We start from the raw sequence: 24,169 nt of genomic DNA, 5'->3' as shown, positions 1-24,169 counted from the left end.
GATCGATGTTTCAATTCTAAAAAAATATCACGAGCTTGATGGTATCAAGTGCTCATGCAATGCACACTTGCGGCCTTGCGCATTTTGATACACCCTCGGAAGTACGTCACCGTAAACGCATAAGTGTGTAGTGTGCAAGTGCGTAGTGCACTAGCATTTAGAAGACGACGCGCGCTCACGTTTCATGAGGAACTAGGATGGCGACAGAGAAGCTGGCTTTGCACGTTCCGAGTTTGGAAGAGCTGTGCACAGGTTAGTTTGACTCCGTCACAAGTGAGCAACATTCTTGAAACGTAGAGCTTTGAATTGTTTTTAAAGAAAGTAAATATGAATTTATTTTCCCTCCTGCCTTTTACGCGGTGTGTAGACTCTGTTCTTGCTGCGCGTAGCTGTCTCTCAGGGAGAAGGTTTGAATGCACTGGAACGTTTATCAAAAATGAAAACTAAAGGGACTCACGCCACTTTTACACATTTTAGTAGGGTTTATTTATGCTTACTGTAATTTATCAGTTTTCGGCAGCTTTGTCCATGGATTGTCAATTAAACTTTTGGAAGAGATTTAAGGGGGCAGATCACCGACATAAGAACTATTAGCTGAACGAAGAAAGCACAGTTAAAGTTTACGTATGTTGTGGCAAGTGACACGTACATCTTGGTATATGGGGTGACCGATGCTATGACTAGGAATTTGGCAGTAAGGTGTTCACTTTATGAACTTGGTTTGTACAATTACGATAGCAAGGATGGGAAGCCTAAATCTTAAATATGAGGCAAAATGCAAGACTCATGACTAGATCAGACAAACACATGCGGAAAGTCACTGTTTACTCGGTTATATCGAGATGACAACTAACCTAACATTCAGAGCTTTGGAGCATTTGGAGAACAGCTATGTAAACACTTTCTTGAACTTCACATAGTGACCATGTCAGAAATTGAAGTAATGAAGGAGCATTTCTAGCCACTGCACCTACCAAGCCATGCCAAACATAATGTATTGCATGGTGAGATGATTGGTGTTAACATTTTTACTACTTAATAACATGAACTTGGGAAATACATCATTAAATAACAAAATGCTACCAAACTCTGTGAAGGTACAATACAATTCTGAAAATGGTTTAAAATTGGGATGTTGCATTGGTTACATTTGTTTGAGCAGTCAAAGAACTGTTTTCCCACATGTAATACTAATATGCAACTCTAAAAGCTGGACTGTCAAGGAAGCCACAGAAATGAAAATAAATGATTTTGAGCTGTTACTGACTGCTAAGGTAAGAATTGAAAGGGAAGACAGAAAGTAAGGAAGATGGATATACTGTAGTAGATGAAGATGTGTGAATGCAATACTAAAATATAAATGACATAACACAAGCAATTCTGCCAGTGACTGGTAACCTTGTCCCACTGTCATCTGCAGTAATAAAAGACAATATAAACAATTTGACAATAATAATAAAAAAAAAACACAGAAGTACACATTATTTTCTTCCTGTACCATGAATCAGTGACACAGTGATGGGGTGGAATTATTGCAAGTCTTAGTTCTCATAACAGTTAGGATCTTGCTTGTCTGTCTAGCCTGTGTACTTCATCCTATTGTATAACTTTTGTTGTGCATTTCTTGGTGCAGTGAGGTTGAAATAACAAAAGTTTTGCATTTGCTTCCAGTTTTATATAAAAATCTGTTGAAGTTTTGTTTATTTATGTAGTTTATTTTTTAATATTGTTTAAGATTATATTGTACATATTTTATGAACATTTACTTGAGTTTTAATATTTTAACTTCAACCTCATAATTTAATGTGGCATTCTCAAACATACTTAATCCACTTCAGGGTCCTGAGAGACCAAAGAAAATGTCTGAAGCATGAAGTTAAGGGCAGGAGCCAACCCTGGACTTGGTGCACATCCATTGTCACGCAAACTCACACACTGACACTCATACAAGGCTTATTTAAAATTGACAGTTAAGCTAAAATGTACAGTGTATTGGAATGTGTGGAATACTGCAAAAATCAAACATTGTAAAGTTAAAAATCAACTTGTTAAATTTGCAAAATGTGTTAGTTAATACAGTTTAGTTAATTGATAAAATACAGCTAAAGTTAATAAATCACAAGAAGTCCACATTAGTGTTTCCTAACTCATGCTTCATAGTATTCCTTAATGTTTAACAAATCTTTGGTCAAGGTCCATAAAGTTGGTTTATATCTAAACTCAGTACTTGCTTGGTTTGTCAAAGATGGACAAAGGATTATGCCACAGGATAGCTTAATGGATGGCAAAACCCACAATGTCTGATACCTTCAGGGACAGGTAGTTACTCATATCAGGACACAATTCCTGCATGTATTGTAGTGTAAGTACATGTCAGGCATATTAATAATATCCCCCAGTAAGACAATTGAAAGTAAAGTAAATTCCTATGAAGCAGAAATGCATGTATCATTTGGCCCTTGATCACACTGGAAATTTCTTAATACATGATTGGCTTTTTTTTCTTAACAATATATCAATCAGATTTATGTTAGAAATGTAAGGTAAATCCATGAATGTTATCCTCATATGAAGGGGGCTATGAAAATATTGATTTAGTAGTATTTTTGGCAACTGATCAAAAATACATAGTATAGTCTCAGTCACATTTTATTTCAGGCTATTTTATTTTTCTTTTTATTTGAACAAGGAAATTCTACTTGATGGGTCACTGGGACAATGAAGCAGCCTGCTAAAATATTAAAATGTGCCTTTCTACACATTAGTCCCTAATTCTTAGTTTTCTGCTGAATTATATTTTTTTCATTTGCTGTAGTTATTATTTCTCATCTCTCTCTCTCTCTCTCTCTCTCTCCTAGATGTGTGTTAGATTTGTTTTGTTTATAGTATATCATAAATACTAAATATGGATAGTATGTTGTTCCTAATATATAGTAGTAGGCTAATGTGTTACTTTACTAGGCTCATTACATCAAAAATGAAAAGAGCTTTAAAAAGAAGGTAATAGACTTTATTTCATTTGACTAACATTGTATTGATTGAAATTTATGGTGAAGAGGAATGTGGCAACCACATTCCCACTAAGAAGACAGTGGCTTTCCTGGACAAGAAGAGTTCTAGGGAATCTGCAATAATGTCATTGTGACAGTGCCATGTATCCCAGTATTGTTATGTAATGTGCTATTTTGCAAAATGCTAGTTAATAGAACTTTCTGGATGATTGAATATTACAGTTTTGACAGAGGAGATACTGCATATATGAATGATGTATATTTAAGATGTACTATATATATATATATATATATATATATATATATATATATATATATATATATATATATATATATATATATATATATATATATATATATATATATATATAATATACAGTGGAACCTCGGAGCACGGAAACGTGCTCACAGTCCAAAGCACTCGTATATCAAAGTGAATTTTCCCATAAGAAATAATGGAAACACAGATGATTCATTCCACAACCCAAAACTATTCGTATAAAAATGATTAATACAAAATATAAAGTAAAAATACATAAAACAAATTAACCTGCACTTTACCTTTGAAAAGAATCATGGCTGGTGTGAGTGAGTTTCTAAACTCTTGTGGGATTCCACCCAACGGGACGACACGCGGAAGAGCATCCCAAAGCAATCACAGTCTTCAAGTGCTATAGAAGTTTGCTGTAAAAGCGAATCCGAAAAGATCGTGGACATGCTATAAGCGGCTGCCGTTGATGGGTGATACAAGGAACATTATAAATGCGTAGAGCACAGTACTACTTGGCAACAACCCTGCCTGACTGCTGTGTCTGTGTATAGGAGAGTGGCAGATCCCGCTACAATAAATAACTGCACTGTTGCTGTTTCAAGCTGAATAAAGCTGGTGTTGTTAAAGTACTGAGACTCGGCTTCATGTTTTGGGGTGCCAGATGGGGACTCGCACAGCACACACACACACAGTCACAATGCTGTAGTAAACAGCATACACTCGTACAGATGTTGACTATATGAGTGAGGCACACCGACTCAGATGGAGAATAGGAGATGATTGCACATGAGAGAGAGAGAGAGACACACACACACACGCCACGAGAGAGAGAGAGAGAGAGACACACACACACGCGAGAGAAGAACCATCAGCTCAGTTGTGATCACATGACACTCAACAGACAAAGCGTATCCATACTCCTCGTATTGCAAGACCACGCTCGTTTTCAAGTCAAAATTTATTAAAAATTTTAGCTTGTCTTGCAAAACACTCATAAACCAAGTTACTTGCAAACTGAGGTTCCACTGTATGTATATATATATATAGTCAGAAACTCCACACAGAGCCATCGCAAGGTTTGGAGCAGCCACCTGTATATTTTGTATCCTGGCTGCAAATTCGCAAAAATGTTATACAGCACTGATGTGCACAAAACCAAGTCCAAAAGAGAACGGAGGGAATAAGGAAAAGGCAGAGGCTTTTAAAGGGTAAGACGGGAAGTGATGTCAGAGGGGTCAGACTCATAAGGGTCTTCAGACATTGGCTCAAGCCCAGACTTGACATCAAAGGGGCCGGAGCCGACAAGGTCTTCCTCCACAGGCTCGGACCCGGAAGTGACGTCAACAGGGCCAGGTGGAATCTCCCATGGATGGTCTGCAGGCCAAGGAGAAAAAGAATCAGTGCAGTCTGCCATATACCGGTCTTACTTGGAATTGCCCTTACTCAAGCCCTTTAGCTTCCTCCCATGCGCACATGTGTGACTCACCTGGAGAAGGTGGGACAGAAATTGGGCCTCAACTCCCCTTCACAGCTGACACAGATGTGGCAGCATGCCTGACCTCACAGGATATGCATGACCACCAGACCCACTGTGCCACTTGATACATAGGTGACATGACAACTATGGCTGATCAATCACACCACTCGTCTGACATTGATGTGATCATTGAATTTGAGATTGGGTCCAGAGCAGAGCGATTTCAGCCTTCAACACAACATACATGCCCCTACTCAGTACATGACCACCAGTGTGCACTGTTCTACATCACTAAAATGTTAAGTACAGCTATGTGGTCATGCTGGAGGTTTGACACAAAAACAACTTCACCAACTGAAGACCCTTACAATAATCTATGCAGATTAAGTGTGAGTACAACCTGCTCAGTTGTGCATTCAGGCTGCATACTAGACAGCATAAAAAATGCAGCAACAGGTGCTGACAGTAACCTGTGTTACACAGGCAGGCTGATTCTCTTTATTGCTCATGTGAGTCAGACATACAGTATGTGCACCTTCTGCGCACGACTAAAGCCGCTTTTCCACTGCATAGTACGGCACGACACGGTTCAGTACAGCTCACCTTGGTTCGGCTCAGTTCAGCTCGGTTTGCGTTTCGACTGCAGTTTAGTACCGCTTTAGAGTGGGCGGGATTATTCACGTGTCGTTATAGTTGCGCCGCCTCTACTGCAGTGACACCGTGGAACTTTTACAACAACACGCAGACAACGACAACACTTTAGCTCGATGACGCGCAAGGTTAAGCATCTAAAAAAAGCACATCACTAGCTAACTTTTATCACTGTTGCAAAGCATAAAATGAACTTAACTGCCAGTGTAACATTAAAATGCTGATTCTGTATATTACAGATCTTCCACATTTTGCAAAAAAGTCGCCGCAACAGACCATCTGTTTGGACATTTAACCGTGCTTCAGAGTGGTGGGATGTGATTGTTCCCGGTTTTACAAACACTCAGTGGCTGGAGAACTTTCGAAACTTCCGCGTGTCTGTACCTTTAAAGAAAAGAATAGCCAGTAACGCAGTAATGACGATTTTCTCCGGCCAATCAGTGACCAGCAGAGTTTACACGTCACATTTTGGTAACGGTTCGGCACGCTTGGAACCTCGGCTGAGGTGGTACTAAAAAAAGGACCAGGTACCAGGTACTGTTCCCAGTGGAAAGCCCCGCAAAAGTGAGCTGTACTGAACCGTGTCGTGCCGTACTGTGCAGTGGAAAAGCGGCTTAAGGTGACAGCACCCTCTACCCTGGGTTTGTGTATGTCTTGATGACCACAATCACAAATGCTTATTATGAAACACAGTCAACAGCACTGTTTTGAAGTAACAAAAACAAAGAGAAAATGAAGTAAACAAACAAACAAATAAATAAATAAAATGAGGCCACGATGGAACAGTATTAACAGGATTTTTTTATATAGCTCATGTACACTTTTTTTTTAAAGAATGTGAAAGAAAGACACGAATAGAAGATGCTGGTTTTCAGTGAGTAAAAGTAATTATTATTTTTTTTGGTTAGTACACATTTATTCATACACACTGTATAATAAGTAAATACTAATATTATGCTTTGCCATGATTTTTATCATTTTGAATCGATTAAATTCAAATTGCCATTATAACATCACCAAATGCAGCTATTGGTGCTGTCCTGCCCTAATCTCTTCCACACCATACATCCCACAGCCCGCACTACTGCAGGTGTTAGCTATTCCATGCCCTCAAGCTTTTACAAATAGAAGGCATTACAAACTTCAAGCACAGACAGATGTCAAACAACTTCCACACGTTAAAAAGTATTTCCTCTCCTCATTTACACAAATCTAACACTGTTGTAACACACAGTACTTTAAACTTTTGGTTTAATGTTTCATCACATTCTTCCATTGTTTTGTCTTTGTGTTTTGTATGCTCTTTTTTCTTTTTTTTTGGATATTCACATTACAACGCCTCCGACACGTTTTCCATTCCCTTTTATTTGAGGATGGGACAAAGACATACGCAGTATCAACAGTTACTTATGTTTTGCATCCATTGGTGCCTCTAAAGATAGTCCCCCAAGACATCGCACCTACGTGTTCAAAATTCATATTCAAATTGATTATTATCTTAGTGGACTTCATCATTTTCAATATCCTTTTATTCACGGACTGGGAGGTCAAAGTGGTACACTAATGTAAATGTATAATTAAAGTAGACTTTCTATGGTATAGTTAACTATATTTGTGCTTAAAAACTTAAAAAAATATATATTTACATACAGTTCATACGGTCTGGAATGGATTAATTGTATTTACATACAATGCTATGGGGGGAATTACTTCTATTCACGACCAAATCGGGTTACAACCAGAGTTTTGGAACGAATTATGGTCGTGAACCGAGGTTCCACTGTATTAATGTGACAGACAAAATTACAGGCATTTCACGGAAATACAAACCGGTATTACTGAGAGAGAAAATTAAAGGCACACAATACAGTGACACATATTACAGCCACATACAAGGTCCCTTGCCATTTAATATAGACTGTTCATACTAGCGCCCATTATTTTAACGGGCTTAATGTCTAGTATAGTGAATATTGAGAGTAAATTCTTATGTACAAATTTTGCTGTATGACCAAGCAATTCAGATTTGAAAGAAAAAAAATGAATGTAAAGGAAAGTATACAAATTTAATTCTGCGTATATTTTCTGTAAAAAGAAAGTTGGTTGGTCAGAATAAAGGTTCAGAAGAAAATGTAAAATATTATTGTGTTAAATTAATATGGCAATTGTGCAAGTACGTAGATAATTCAAAGATCAGAAAAAAAAAAGGAAAAAAAAAAATTGTTCTATTAGACCTGCCTCAAAAATGGCACAGCATGTCTCCTGTAATTCTCACAGCTGTGGTCGCCTCCTCCCACCAGGGACTGTTTTATTGGATCCAGCTCCCCTCACATCTCTAGACTGTTCTTCATTCTGGTTTTAAGACATTTTTAGGCTCACTTCCAGGTTTTTTTCCAAGCCAAAATTCAGAATCAATTAAGAATAATTGTGTCCCAAGTTGGCTGCAGTTTTGAGCTTTATCTCTTTTTTTCTCTGGCATCATAGCCCTTGCAGGGCCTGACCCTCCTGTACCACTTTGTTACATTCGTTGTTGCACCATCTGTCTCCATATCTTTTTTCTCTCAATCACTAGCACAAAAGTATTTGCTAATATTTTTTACTCACAGGCTATCAACATTACTTTCTCATCCTGTGTGAGTGTCCAAGTCTCTGGTGCGTACATTGCCAACAGGTTTAAAGACATTTTTGTACATGTTCATTTTGGAGTTTGGCATAGTTCTTGCAAATGGATAAGACTTTTAAAGCAAATTAGGATTGTTTACTTGCAATCATTCCAACTTTAGCTTATTCTTTTATATCATTATTACAAAATAATGTGATGCAAAGTGATTTAAACCTGTTCACCTTTTGATATTTGTACTGTTTAAGCTGCCGTTCCCCATTTTGTCCTTGATTTGCATCACTGTTGATGTACCATTTGCAGTACTTGATTTTAGTTTTATTAATTTTAAGTCTAAATCCTTTTTAATACAACATTCACCACCTTTAAACACACGTCTGGTAACTTGCAGAGTTAACATGGTTTGTCATGTAAATATGTCTTTTTCTATGTTCCCTGGCATCTCGGAACACCTTTCCAAAAGATATACTCTCAACAACCTTGTTCAAACTATCTTCTTGTCTTAAACTGCACTTTATTTGGAAGCTGCTAGGGAGATCTGCTGGAATCTTTATTTGACTGCTGGATTCTATCATACTTTTTCTGATCAACCTTTGTTTGGCAGTTTGTCTGATCATTCACAACATACTGTAAAGTGCAGTATGCTAGATAGACCGCAGATTGGATTGTAGACCTGAAACTGGTCTATATCAGGACGTTCATAAAGCTCTAATAATAAAATAAGTAGGCAATATAATTAAAAACTACACACACTCGATTAACCTTCTGTTTCAGTTATTAATGAAATGTTACTGGTCACTCAAGTGTAAGAACTGTTTGCCAAATTAATAATGTCTGAATAACTTCTGTCCTACTGAAAATGATCCTGAAAAAAGATCCTGAAATCTACAAGAATCTTTGAACTGCATCTCTTTAATTTATATTTACTTTTAAAATCTTAAACTGCATTGGGTGTGAATGTCAATTCTTTATATTGTCACACAGTTTTATATTATTGTGTTTTTCTGCAATAATGTTATTTATTGTTGTTATTTATCCACTCTCTGACACATTAACACTGTCCACTTTCAGCCAATGAATTATTCAGCAGAAGTGTGTCAAGAAACAATACTAGGGTTTCTTTTTACCAACAGCAATGCTTCTGCTTAATGCCTCACTGCGCCAGTGACAGACAAATTAGAAGTTTTCTTTCTTTTAATTTGTTTATTTTTTAACTTTTTACCTATTTTGGTGTGTGTTCAGACCATAGTGTGAGTGTCAGTATATTTATTTGTAATTTATATCTATCTATGCATTTATTTATTTATTTATTTAAAGAGCTTCTGTACAAAGACAAATTTCCCCCTGGGGACAAAGATGAATAGATAGATTGGTTTTGGTACATGGGTGCCAGTGAGTTTTGGGAGGAATCCTGGCTTGGATTGGGTTTCAAAGTTTAGGAAAGTAAGTGGGCTGGCCCATGTAACCTGGAAATAGGCTCGTAATGCCAGACACAAAGAAAATTTCACATACTCCAAAATGAAATAGATTTTTGTAGATTAGAAATTGCATTGAATATATCTTGGAACATTTGAAAAACTGATTATGACCACCAAGTTAAGTGTTCTATAAAACATTTTAGTAATGTGGTATATTTAAATATTGAGGCAAGTTTACTAACAATTTAATTTTTAACAACAGGGCAATATGCCAGGGTATAGGGTGTCAGTTTCCTACCTGCCCTTAGTGCAGAGGCACCACCTGAAGCACGTCTAATTAAATATGCTAACTCATGAAACATCTGCATGTGGTGCTTGGGTGCTTCATGAAAGTGTTAACATTTTGCAGAATGGAGAGGAAAATAAAAAATAAATTGTATATAATATAGAGTGTTATGCCAGTTCTCTTTTCCTCTTGATATTCCTAGTCATTTCCTGTCTAAATAACATTGGAAAACATACTGTTAATGAAGAGAAAGGTATTAGTTTAAGATTGTTCTGGTAATATATTGTGGATTATTAGAATTAAATGTTTAATACAAGTGTCATTGTTTGAAGTATATTTTGTCATTTACTGTATATATAAAGTTCTACATTTTATTCGTATACATTTTTTTTTAAGTAGCTTTCATGTGATTAACATTTATTTCATGCAATTTACCTGTTCATGTTTTTTTAAGTTGCAAGTTTATCTCAATTTGAGTAATTTTAATTGAATTTAATTTTGAAATTTCCATATAATTTTGTGATGATTAGTTTATGTTGATTTGTCTTTTTTTAATGTATTTTTTAAAAAGATATAAACATTTAGCTGAGATCCCTAGTAGCTTTTTGCTTATGATGAATTAAACCTTTTGAATAAATTGCAGTGTTGCTGAAGTACTCAGGTGTTCCAAAAGAAATGTTAAACATTATAAAACATTCTAGTGCATTCTCTGGCAGAAAAATATGTCCTGAATTGGCAGAAAGTTTGAGGCCAGACCTGTGACTCCATTTCTCCTTCCAGTGATCGGACATACTTTAGTTAACAGCAAGTAACACTGAAGCCATATACTCAACTTTCTAACAATAAAATGCATTTAATAGCATTTCAACTAATTTAAGGATAAGCCAAAAATGTAATACTGCCTCTGGACAGTATCCAGCTCATCTGACCTTTCCCTTGTTCATGTGAGTAAGTTATTGGGATCTAAATTATTGGTAATGCACTTTTCGTTTCCTGTGATTTTCCTAGAAAAGGAAGTACTTGTTTGAATTCTTGCTTACTGGGTTGATTTTTTTCCTCCTTTCTCCTTAGTGTTGCAGAATGGGCTACAGGAGAGCTTTGAGTCAGTGCAAGTTTCTGTCGTGGAGTGCCCTGATCTTACTCAGCATCCTTTTTCCTTTCCTGTCAAAGGTATTTTTTTACCATTACATGCAACTTTTTTGTTGTTATTGAATACAGTAGGAAGGAATTTAGGGGAAATGGTGGCTAAAACTGCTGAATGTGCAAAAGCATATCCAGGCAAACTCTGAAGTATGAAGTATTATTCCCAGATGTTTCACAGAAGTGTGTATTCCTCCAGTTACAGTATAAATTTACCCAACTTTATTTTTTTATTGTATTTTTTTTAAATAGCTCACCAGTAATAATCAAAAAACAAGTGGATGATCATAGCTCGGTGTTATTTTCATTCATTATGAAGCAATATTTTTTCTTAGTTCTTCTTTTATTTGATTGTGAAATGTACATGTTTTCACATCTTTAAAGTCAACTATATTTGGTACCATGCGCTAGATGTCTATTTCAGGTAGCTCAAATAACTGATTCAACAATTGATCTGGGTGTACCTTATTATCTGCTTCACTAAATTTGTAAGATTTTGAATGTCGCAGCATGTATCAAATTTAGTGTCCTGTCAAAACATAATCTCAGCTTATTTCACTCTAATATGTTATTACTGGTAATTTGCTTTCATTTATTTACACTGTTTCATTTTGGTTTGATAACATTTTATAATGTTGATCATAAATATTTTTTGGGAAAAAATGCAAATTTTCCAATTTTACAAAGCATTCTGTTATTGCTGAAAGTAAACGTTTACTCTGTACTCTGTCACAATTTATATTCTTACCTTTATTCATTTAGGAATTTGTGGACATCCCCGAATAACAGATGTGGGAGGGGTCCCATATTTGATACCACTGGCTCAGATTGATAAGGTCAGAATTCTTAAACTTATTGTACTGTATGTTTTGGTGTGATAGTCATTGGAGCATGATTGTAACACTTAGAGTATGTTACCTGCAGTTGGGCTAATGTTGCCTCCTTGTGGTGGTAAAATATATTAGTTTGTCTATTAAATTTGTGTTCTACAGAAAGCTGTTTGAACTTTTTTTTCCTCAGTAGGTTTACAATATGAACACAGTTGCCAAAGAAATTGAGATGCCTGGAGCCTTTATTTTAGGAGCTGGAGCTGCTTCTTCTAAGAGTTTGGGTATTAATGCAGAGGTACTGAGTTTTTAGGTTTAGTTGAAAGTTTTAAGTGAGATATATATAATTAGTTAAACATATTTTATGTAGTTGCTTTCATAATATGTTTCTTCAAATGCACATTTAAAGTAGACAATATAAATATTCAATATTTAATCAAGCACTAATCTTTCAAAAATGGTTAGTCCCGCAAATTGACTTGCTTATGACTTGGTAAAGTTTAAAACATTTCTTTCACCTTACAACAATTTGTTGTGGATAATCCAACATGCATTATCTATAGTATAGTGGGAAAAAATCCTTCCCTGCCATTCATATAGGAGCTATAGTCTCATCTGTGCAAGGCAATTATAAAAAGAAAACTAAACCATGATCATAAAGTCACTAGACAGTGAAACCTTTTATGAACTCCGTATTTAGAGGTGATGGCTGGTTTTTGGTGGTAATTCTGCTGCCCTTTGCTACTTTGATATTGTGTTATATTTAATCCAGAAAGATCTACAGTAAGCCACAATTTATATTATTTTAATAGCATGGTGAAAATGTAGTCAAAGTCTTGTTATCCAACGTTTCAAATCAGCCTCTGAGATTAGCATTTTTGCAACACGTAAAGATAAATAAAAGAAATGTAGGCAGAAATACATTTTAATGTATTGTTAAAAAAAAGAAATTACTGCACTGTATACATACATAAGTGTAACTGCTGATGAGAGGGACCCTTACTTTTTTGTAATAAGTTTGTCAGCCATATACTTTGAAAACTGCTGGCTGAGAGCAGTTTCTTTCATTAGCTGACTGTGCTGAGAAGTGATGCTTGTAATCCAAATATCTCACCTCTAGATAGATAGATAGATAGATATGGAAGGACAACTAGAAAAAGTGGATTGTGCTTGCCCTGAGTGATACTTTTCTGGTGACACTAAAGGCTATGTTACATTATTCGACTTTTCCAGCAATTTTCAATCATAGCCTTTATTTACAAAATTTTAGCAAGTTGCAGGCCTGTTGACATACACAATGAATCGCACCAACTAGTCAGCAGCTTACTATGATAAAATCAAACAGATTTGATTTTGTCTTTAGGTGTTGGAGCAGACTTTGCGTGTATGAGAGCTGACAGCCAGTGAATGCAGCAACAAGACACTAAGAAGCAAGGGTGTTTTGGACCTCACAAACGGAAACGAAGCCTATCTGTATGATGTGTCATATTTACAAACCACAACAGCATTGAAAAAAAGGGCATAGATTGAGGCTGAACTTGCTATAGCTGTTAACCTTTTGTACAGCATGGGCTTTGTTGGGCAACATGTTATTGGCTATCACAAAAAGGAGTCTGCGCAGCTGTGCTGGAAAATCAGAACACAATCAGTAAACGTCACATGGACAGTGATATTCAGTCGTTTAAACTGACATTAACATTTCTTTAATTCCATCAGTGATGGGTTTTTATGTTTCTTTTTTTTTTTTAATAAAGACTTTACTGACCAAACTCTAATGTCAGGTGCTTCTGTTTGCCCTGAATACAACATCATTTCTTCTTAGTTTTGTTGCTTAATTGTTGTTTCTCTTATATTTTATTTGATTAATACACTTATTCATTACTCTTTTTTCAGTTAATGCCTCTTATTTGGACTGAAAACAAAGACAGGTGTGCAGTTAATAGCAGCTATTATTCTACAGTGAATAAGAAGGATCAGACTTGTATGCTAGGGAAATACAGTGATAAATTTAGTGATTGTGACATTGCGCTACTTGGAAATCTTTATGCTTGTGAAGGAAATCCTGGAAAGGTAAGATGTTTTTCAACTTCTTGTAAAATAGGTTACTTTATTATTTAAATACTTAATTTCTGTAAGTGGTGCATTTTGCCTCCATGTGCATTACCTCACAATTTACAGTGTCAACTGACAACTTATGCCTAATTCCAGTATTGTGGGCTTATTAAAGCAGTTTTCTTATGCAATTGGTGCATTAGTCAAATACAGCACACAAAGAAGTCATGTGTTGCACTGATTGCATTTTACAAAATATCAATAAATGAGAACAGTGGGGTTATAATAAAGGTAAAATTTCAATATTGTTCCTAATGTTCTATGTCTAAACATGTTGTTAGTTTAAATATTTATTATTGACATTGTTCTCATTACCAGACATCAGTGGTTAGCTGAATTACAGCTCCATAGTCCTGGGTTTGAATCCCAGTACTGTGGCTACACATGCTCGCTGTTTGTGTATGGCTTTTCCTCTGAGTACTCTGGTTTTCTTCATACATTTTGAGGAAGTGCATATTCAATTGAATGACTCTGAACTGGCTCAGTAACTGTGATAATGGGAATGTGTGCGTAAAAGCTTACTGTGAAGAAATTGACTCCCTTTACAGGGTGGTTTTTGCCCTGTGCCCAAATTACCCCAAACTGAATTAGATGAGTTGAATGATGGATGAAAGGATAGGTATTTGTGAAAGATGTTTACAGCATTAATGAAAGTAGCTGTAACTACGGTGGAATGTTATGGTGTCTGCTAATATTACTTTTTGTCTTGTAATAGTCATGATTTAAAGCTCCAGTATTATCTTCTGTATTTTTCTACAGGTTGTTCAGATAATGGCAACTAAACGGACTGGAGAATACAGTTTAGTCACTGCTATGAGAAAAACATTAGAGAAGCAGTATGAGAAGCCTGTTGCAATGGGTGGAACCTTCATCATTCAGAAAGGGAAAGCAAAGATTCACATTATGGTAAACTCTTAAATTGTTGTCATCACATAGTTTAGCATTCTCCACAAACATGAATATGTGCTCCATTTTATGGTGTAGTTCAAAGGATGTCGGTATTAATCATGTGTAAACACTTGTGGATAGCTTTAAATGGCTTGAAATGTAGGTCTGAGAGTATAGGTCTGAAGCAATGACTTAAAGAGATGGTAGTTGTACAGCAAGTGAAAAGACCCACTCCACTGCTGCATAACCGGCCTCCGGGTGCAACAGTTTCTGGCTCAGGTACATTATCAAGTGTTCATCACTGTTGAAGCTTTGGCTCAACACCGCACTAAGACCTGTGTTCAAAATCTGGAAGGTTAAAGGGAGAGAAAACCCAGGAGTCATTAATATAGGTGCTAGTGTGAGAGCCTTTTTAAGGTCACAAAATGCAGCTTCTTTATTTTTACCTTATATCACTTTATTAGGAGTTCACATCTTTGTTAAGATAATCAAGGGTGTTGGTCTTCCAGGGAAATGTGGCACAAAACATTGGTAGTATACCTCTGACACTAAGAAAACTTGAACCTGCTGCTTGGTTTGTGGCCAGGGCCAATGCAGTATAGCAGTGACTTTGTGGTCAAACAGTCCCTTCTCCCCACCAGGTAATCCAAATATTTGGCCTCCAGTAGTCCGAAATAACATTTTTTCCGATTATCCGGAGCACGGCTTCGTAAAGTGTGAGGAAGCCCTGCCTGAACATATACTGTATGTGTTCCTCCCACGTGGTGGAATAGATGACCATATCATCCATCAGATGTTGGAAAGTGGCTGGTGCCCCATGTAAGTCAAACAGGAGGACACGATACTGTCAGTGCCCATTAGAAGTGCTAAAAGCTATCTTTTCCATTGTGAACTCTGTTAAAGGAATCTGCCAGGTCCCCTTTTGTCCCGTAAAGTGTAGTCAAGAAATGCGCTTGTCTGAGTCATTCAAGGATCTCATCCACTCGTAGCATCGGGTAAGCATCAAATTGGGAGACTTGTTTAAACCAATGGAAATCATTGCAAAAACGCCAGCTTCTGTTGGGCTTTGATACTAGAACAATAGAGCTAGACCAGAGACTAAAACTTTCCTCAGTAGCACTGACATCTGCTCTAGCATTTGTCTAATCTCAAGGTACACTTCCACTCTCTTTGCCTCCAGGAGGCCATAAGGCATTCCCTGCCTGACAACCATTCCTGGGTCTGTAATGATGTCATGGCAATCATGTCTGGCCTGGTTTCTAATCCACTACACTTGGGACCAACTGGATGGCTGCTTCACTATTGTTGCTGGGTGGTAAAATTAGGTCCAAAGTTAAAGTCATCTCTATGGATAAAGAAACAGCATGGCTGTCTGGAGTAAGGATCTGGTTCCCTTTTCTTTCTATGGCTTCAGGAAAGTGACTGACTTTGTTTCCAAACCATCCAACCTAAGTTGACCCTCTAATGTACTCATTACTAATCCTGTCTATTCTCGTCATACCCAATGCAAATCTTAACGTCTTTAATTCTGTTGCCTTCAGCACCGTCTCCAATCCATATAACATACTGTAGCTGGTCTCACTACCATCCTGTAGACCTTCCCTTTCACTCTTGCTGATGCCTGTCTGTCACAAATCACCCCTAACACTCTTCTCCACCCATTCCACCCTTCTTGCACTCTTTTTTTCACCACTCTTCCACAATCCCTGTTACTATGTATAGTTGATCCCAAGTATTTAAACTCATTCACCTTCGCCAACTGTACTCCCTGCATCCTCACCATTCCATTGACCTCCCTTTCATTTACACACATGTATTCGGTCTTGTTCCTATTGATCTTCATTCCTCTCCTATCTAGAGCATATCCCCACCTTTCCAAACAACCATATATATATCTTCTAAATTCATGCCAGTTCCTTCCATACCTAGATTCTGCAGTTCTTTGAAACGGGAGCATCATACTGCTGGCTTATTTTCTGTAACTTGAAAAGAACACTCTGAGGCTGTCTTGGTGGTTTTTTTTAATGAGTAATTTATTAAACCAAATGAAAGAAAATTAGGTGGTCCTCATTTTAATACATTTGGTGACCTTTTTGCCCCATTGCTAATGTAGGAAATTCAGGTTGGATATGCACACACAAAACCCAGGATATAGGGGACACTGCATGGCTAGTTAGTCCAGAAACAGGCTTGTAGCATCCAGCACAAAAAAAATTTCATTTATTCCATTAAACAAAATTTTTCTAGATAAGTTATGACTTTGAGCATATGGTAAAAAAAATTTGAAAACAATATGATGAAGCTGAGGGTTGCAATAAATATTTTATTAATAAGTTAAATAACTGAGGGAAGATTATTCCCTTTTTTGCACAACATCTGGTATGACTATGCCCCACTGACCCATAATGCAGAAAAGCCACTGAAAATAACATTATCTTACGATAAAGTAGGTACTATAGAGAAGCAAATGTACCTGCTTTAGTGTCTGTTGAGGTGTAATAAGTGATTTATACAAAAATTATCATACAAATAAGATTGAATAGATGACAGAAATAAAAATATAAAAGTTTAATTTTAATATTGTGGAATATGTCTTGCTGAAAGTGTTCATATTCTGAAAAAGCTAAAAATATTCTCATTATCAGAATTTTGAATCTGAATGTGCATTGTTTTGAGATCCTTGGATGTGGAGGACATGGAAGTATTTTGTTCTCAGTTATACAGTCATATGAAAAAGTTTGGGAACCCCTCTTAATTCTTTGGATTTTTGTTTATCATTGGCTGAGTTTTCAAAGTAGCAACTTCCTTTTAATATATGACATGCCTTATGGAAGCATTAGTATTTCAGCAGTGACATTAAGTTTATTGGATTAACAGAAAATATGCAATATGCATCATAATAAAATTAGACAGGTGCGTAAATTTGGGCACCCCAACAGAGACATGCCTCATTTTGCAAATATAACAGCCTCTAGACACCTCCTATAGCCTTTGATGAGTGGCTGGATTCTGGATGGAGGTATTTTTGACCATTCTTCCATAAAAATTCTCTCTAGTTCAGTTAAATTTGATGGTTGCCAAGCATGTACAGCCTTCTTCAAATCATCCCATAGATTTTCAATGATATTCAAGTCAGGGGACTGTGACAGCCATTCCAGAACTCCCTCTGCACGAATGCCTTTGTAGATTTTGAACTGTGTTTTGGGTCATTGTCTTGTTGGAATATCCAACCCCTATGCAACTTGAACTTTGTGATGATGCTTGAACATTATCCTGAAGAATTTGTTGATGTTGGGTTGAATTCATCCGACCCTTGACTTTAACAAGGGCCCCAGTCCCTGAACTAGACACACAGCCCTAAAGCATGATGGAGCCTCCACCAAATTTGGCAGTAGGTAGCAGGTGTTTTTCTTGGAATGCGGTGCTCTTTTCCCCCATGCAAAGCACTTTTTGTTATGACCAAATTAGTCATTTTTTGTCTCATCAGTCCAAAGCACTTTGTTCCAAAATGAATCTGGCTTGTCTAAATGAGAATTTGCATACAACAAGCGACTCTGTTTGTGGCGTGAGTGCAGAAAGGGCTTCTTTCTCATCACCCTGCCATACAGATGTTCTTGTGCAAATTGAGCTGAATTGTAGAACGATGTACAGACACACCATCTGGAGCCAGATGTTTTTGCAGATCTTTGGAGGTGATCTGTGGGTTCTCTGTAACCATTTTCATAATCCTGCACATATGCCACTCCTGTATTTTTCTTGGCCTGCCAGACCTGGGTTTAACAGCAGCTGTGCCTGTGGCCTGCCATTTTCTGATTACTTTCCTTACAGTTGAAACTGACAGTTTAAACATCTGAGATAGCTTTTTGCAGTCTTCCCCTAAATCATGATACTGAACAGTCTTTGTTTTCAGATCTTTTGAGAGTTGCCTTGAGGATCCCATGCTGTCACTCTTCAGAGGAGAGTAAAAGGGAAGCAGAACTTGCAATTGACCGAGGGACACACCTGTCTATGAAGTTAAAGGCTTAACGAGCTAATCCAACCAATTTGGTGTTGCAAGTAATCAGTATTGTGCCTTAAATGCATTCAAATCAGCAAAATTACAAGTGGACCCACATTTTTGCACAACCAGTTTTTTACATTTGGTTTAATTTCATACAACTAAATACTGCTGCACTAAAAATCTTTGTTTGGGAAATACCCCTGTACTCATATGTTCCTAGGAAATGAAAGACATACAACTGTTATCTTTTTTTGTAGAAAGTAGAGTACATTATTATGCAGGCTGAGAGGGGTTCCCAAACTTTTTCATATGACTGTATGTCATAGTTCAGTTATGTAGTGAATTTATAGTTATAAAATTGGTTTCATGTTTGTTGGAATTAAAATAAATACATAAAAAACAAAGGAAGAAAAAACTTTACATCACAGGCTTTAAGAGTACTCTGAACTCTTTTTTAATGTTATAATTACAGGAAACACTAAGCCTTGAATTAGAATAAGAGACAATAAACCAGAATAAAAGTACAATATATTATTATAATATAATATACAATAAATTATTACAAGAATCCCCCGAATAAATATAAAAATTTGTAATATAAACTCAGATAATCCTGAGCACCTAGACAGAGAGGGTAAACTCAAGGAAGGGTCAGAATGTAAGGGTAAGTTAAATGCCTTCCTGACCAGATGAGTTTTAAGTTGTTTTTAAAAGAATGAATGTAGATGGCTGACCTCATTAATTTAGGGAGGTTGTTCTAAAGTCTGGACACTACAGAGCTGAAGGCTCTGACACTCAAAGAGAATAGGTTAGTTTGGGGCACAAGATTACCAGAATCCATGCACCTTGAAGTGTCATGAACAGAAAAATATTGATACAGTAGGTTACTGATGTAGTCCTGTTCAAAGCCATTTAAACCTTTATAGGTTAGTAATACAGCTTTATATTCAATCCTATAAGATACATGGTGGCAATGTGCAATGAGAGAAGTTGCAAAATCAATCAGAATGTTCAAGCAAATTCTAGAAAAAAGCCTGATCTAAATCTGTTAAGTAGTTCTCTCATTTGCAAGCTAAGCTGATATAAGATGCTCCTTGAGGCTGGCGCATGAGTGAGGAGGGCCTTGCCCCCCTCCCCTTGGCCCGCTGCGTCTCTCTCGGATTTGCGTAAATAAATCGGTACCGCAAGCAAACTAGGATACTTAGCGCGATGAGAGAGGTTACAAAATCAACCAGAATGTTTAAGCAAATTATAGGAAAAAAAACAGATCTAAATCCATCAAGTACTTCTGTTGTGAAAAACGGACAGATATACAGAGAGACGTTGAATTATATATATATATATATATATATATATATATATATATATATATATATATATATATATATATATATATATATAAGACACAGCTAGCTGGCACAGCGGATGGCACAACTTCCTTATGGGTCCAGCATCCTTAGTTGGAATTCCAGAAACAGTAGTTGTTTGTATCCTGCGGTGGGTTGGCACCCTGCCCTGGATTGGTTCCTGCCTTGTGCCCTGTGTTGGCTGGGATTGGCTCCAGCGGACCCCCGTGACCCTGTATTCGGATTCAGCGGGTTAGAAAATGGATGGATGGATAGTTGTTTGTATGGAGATTGTACATCCTTCCTGTATTACCTTGGGTGTTAATTTTTTCCAGCTACTCCAACATCTCCAAATGTGAATCCAAATTAGCCCAGTATGAATGAGCTTCATGATGGCCTGGTGTCCTGTTCAAGGTTGGCTTTTGCTTTTTTTTACCCAGTGCTGACAGGATAAGTTCCAAACCCCCTGTAAGATGGTATGACATTATTATGTTTGATACTGTATATAGTAACAAAAATTGAGTAACATAAGAAACGTAAAACAAAAAGATACAGTAAAGGGGTATACAATCTAATAATAACTTAGGATAAAAATAGCAGAAGGTGTAGAATGGGCCCGCCATCAAACAAGGAACAACAAATGAAAAAGGCACTGGTACTTCAGCTTGCTGTGTGTTTCAGTGTTAATGTTTTTTGTTTCTTTTCAGGATGTGTGTAAACAGTATTTAATGTATTTCACCTTTTTAAACAAATGCAGTGTCCTGGGTTCAATGAGAAGGACTTTGTGGAATTAGGGAAATTTAAAGAAGTACAAAGATGATAAGTTATATAGTCATTATTGATGGGGATTGATGAAAAAGTAAAATGTTGAGGTTCTAAAAACAAAGTGTTAAGACATAAAATGTGACAATGTTTTAGAATAGCACAGAAACATTTCAAGTAAAGAAACACACAAATACAGTCATTTTTTTGACATCACTTCTATTGGGGAACTACATTTAAAATAGTGTGAGGTATTGTATTTTAATTTTATTGAATATTTCAAAAACCCAAAAAAGAAAGAAAAAAAACACAGTTTTTTCAGCATAAAACAGAAAGATAGCTGGTAGCAGTTGATTTCTGCGGTTGATTCATGGTCATAGTTTCTTCTTATTATTTGAACCTAGGTTTGGTTTTAGAATTGCAAATACATACACAACACAGCCATCTCCTCTTTCCTATCTTCATCTTCTCATAACCCTAGGAGACTCAATTTCATTTGTACACCTTTTCTGTTTAATATTTGATTCATACCATTTTAATGAAATTTCTTAATTATTGTTTTTTTTTTTACAGTATGTAATTTTTTATAGTCTTCATGCAAATCAAATGCCTGTATATAAGTAAAACTTAACAAAACTTTTTTTTGGTTGTAAAAGATTATATTAAATGTCATACTTCATTAGAAAGTCTTACAGAATATTCCATTGTATATTTCCATGAGTTGTACTTTAATTGTATATTACTTTATGGAAACTTTGATAGTGTAGTGGATACTTATTTTCAGAAAACACAATATTGTTTTCACTTTCTTCCTTCTCCCTTTTCTCTTTCTTGGGACTTCAAATTAGCCTCCTGAGTTCTCCGTTTGTCCTCTGAAGACTGATGATGATGTAAATAACTGGCTAAAGTATTTTGAAGTGAGTGCGCCACTTATCTGCCAATCTGTGCTGGTGTCCAAAGATCCAGTAAGTATTTTTTTTTTGTTAGACTGAACCTGTTCATAATATTTTTGAAACAAACAGAAATCAATGTAAGAGTAATTATTTGAAATATTAATAATTTTAGTTTATCTCCTTTGATAATTTAAATTTTTATATCATGTCAGGATCTGCAGGGCAAAATGAACATTACTGACTTTGGCAAATGCACATATTCTTAATAGGTAAAAGTTTTTGTAAATATTACAACTATAGAGTAAGTGAACATGTTATTAGGAAGTCTTGCCCTTCCATGTACCAATTTGATTTCTCAATCACTATCCACATGAATGGTACGGGATCAGATATAGGGATAGTTGGATGCCTGAGTATTATCATATAAAAAGGTATGACATTAAATGTGTATTTTATGTATTTAATTCACTTGTAATGTATTGTTTATTTATTAGTAATTATAAAAGGTAAATATTATCCCCTACTGTACCATAATGCGGGGGGTATGTTATATCGTGTAACATGTTGGTGGCTGTCCCCATCCGATCTCACATACAAAAGTGAGCACTTTAGTCTAAACACAATATTATAGCATTTGAACATTCAACCCATCAAGCAATGGCTGTCAAATATGCATGTGAAAACCCAGCCTTAACTCTAAGGTCCTGATTTGGAACTAAGAGTACACATGCAGAAGAGGACTGCAAGGAACTGTCGGTAAGAGCGAATATTCACACAACAAATGGTGAATACATATTTATATCGGTGTATTGTGAAGAGATAACTAAGAGACTTGTATTATAATTCAGAAAATATATGAGATAGAGATACAAGGGAATGAGATAAGTTTGTTCAATATGAAATTTTAATGTTTCATGAAAAAAGTTAACTATACCTTAAATGTGCACCCGCTGATTATATAGTCAACTGGCAACATCACCTTTATACGTAGTTAATGATGGAAGTCTCTTTTACATTAGGGGAAAATAGCCAGCCATTCATGATGTCAGCTTATCCTAAGCTATATACTATACATACTGAATAGTATTATCATCTATTTAGCTTTTGAAGCCAAAGACTCCTGCCATGTGTACAAAGTAATTTGCAATTTATTTCATTCTCCTCTTTTGTACAATGCTGGCAGATGAGTTTCATGTAAAATACTTTAAAGGTCTGAATTTGATTATCTGTAATTTGGTGACAGAATAATTGTGCTTCGCTCTATTAAACATCGTCTCTTTACTTTGCCATTTCCAACAGGGTCTGGACCTGCGTGTTGAACATACACACTGCTTCAGTCATCATGGAGAAGGTGGACACTATTATATAGATACAACTCCAGAGAGTGTGGAGTACTTGGGTTATTTCCTTCCAGCTGAATTTTTATATCGAATAGACAGACCAAAAGAAACTCACCAAATAGGTAGAGAATAATTCAGAAAGAATCTACACTAGACTATGTGCTGATAGTAAAACTAAGCCAAATGTCTAGCAACAGACAGTATAATTACTCTGAAGGTACAGGCATTTGATAACATGTCTCCACAAAATGTAAATCATCAGTATTAACGGCCATTAAACAGTCAGCTCTTAGAAATAATAAGCCAGTTTTATGATTTGGCAATACTTTGAGTTTGCAGAGCACATTGTGAGCCTTGAATGTAAAAGTGCTTGCAGAGTTCAGAAAAACTTAAAAGAAAAAGGAAGGTGAAGGAACAAAATGAAGTATTGATTGCTTAAAAATGAAAAGGTTTGAAATTTGATTATCACTTGTGGCTTTTTATGAGTATGTTACACATTTAAAGTTAATTATTGATTTGAACACAGCCTATCCCTTTTTCAGTTATTTTTATATGTAATTTACTTTGGGACTCATGAAACAATCATTGAAAATATTGGATTGGACAACAACAGGAAAGGGAGGCCTGCCTGCCTGGAAAATCTGGAATCTGGGACCAAAGCTTTTATTTTTCTTTTTGCCAGTGTCATTTGACGGTTTTATAAAAAGTTATAATAATTAAAATCTATATATGTAAGCAACTCTTACATTAATTCTTGTGTCAGCCACTAGTTAAATGTGGTTTAATTTTAACACAAATCATTAATCATTTTTAAAAAACAAATATTTTGTTAAACTAAGTTCTTTAGATATGTAAACATTTGAGACATTTATGATTGTATATTTCTTTGCGCACACAATCAGCTGTTTTGTGTCCATTATATTGGTGTTTTGCTGCATGTATTTTGCATTTTTAATTTAGCTGTACTGCATTTGTAATAGTGTAGAGCACATTCTGTTCAGAAGTGGAAGGTTGATTTTAGGAATAAATTGAATTACTAAATTTAAGAGACGGTCATTGGCCAAGTCATGAAAATATTTGTTTAATTTGCAATTTCCTTGATTAAAGCTGCTGATTTACATACCGTA

At 36.1% G+C, this 24,169-nt stretch overlaps 1 protein-coding gene across 3 annotated transcripts; it reads left to right on the top strand.

Annotated features, from left to right (window-relative positions):
• The first annotated feature begins 146 nt into the window (after window positions 1-146).
• Window positions 147-24,169, top strand: c6h11orf54 (chromosome 6 C11orf54 homolog). Of its 3 annotated transcripts, XM_039756998.1 has the most exons (8): window positions 147-252; window positions 10,806-10,904; window positions 11,637-11,710; window positions 11,898-11,999; window positions 13,595-13,771; window positions 14,573-14,719; window positions 21,658-21,774; window positions 23,002-24,169. In XM_039756998.1, exons 1-8 carry the CDS (start codon window positions 198-200, stop codon window positions 23,173-23,175), a joined length of 945 nt encoding a protein of 314 aa, XP_039612932.1. In that variant the 5' UTR covers window positions 147-197; the 3' UTR covers window positions 23,176-24,169. The 3 variants fall into 3 exon arrangements, with proteins under 3 accessions (XP_039612932.1, XP_039612934.1, XP_039612935.1); XM_039757000.1 differs by lacking the exon at window positions 11,898-11,999; XM_039757001.1 differs by lacking the exons at window positions 147-252; window positions 10,806-10,904 and having other exon boundaries at window positions 11,895-11,999.

This window comes from Polypterus senegalus, chromosome 6 (assembly GCF_016835505.1).
Source record: "Polypterus senegalus isolate Bchr_013 chromosome 6, ASM1683550v1, whole genome shotgun sequence".
Classification (NCBI taxonomy): domain Eukaryota; kingdom Metazoa; phylum Chordata; class Cladistia; order Polypteriformes; family Polypteridae; genus Polypterus; species Polypterus senegalus.
This window is presented reverse-complemented; position numbering and strand designations above follow the sequence as displayed.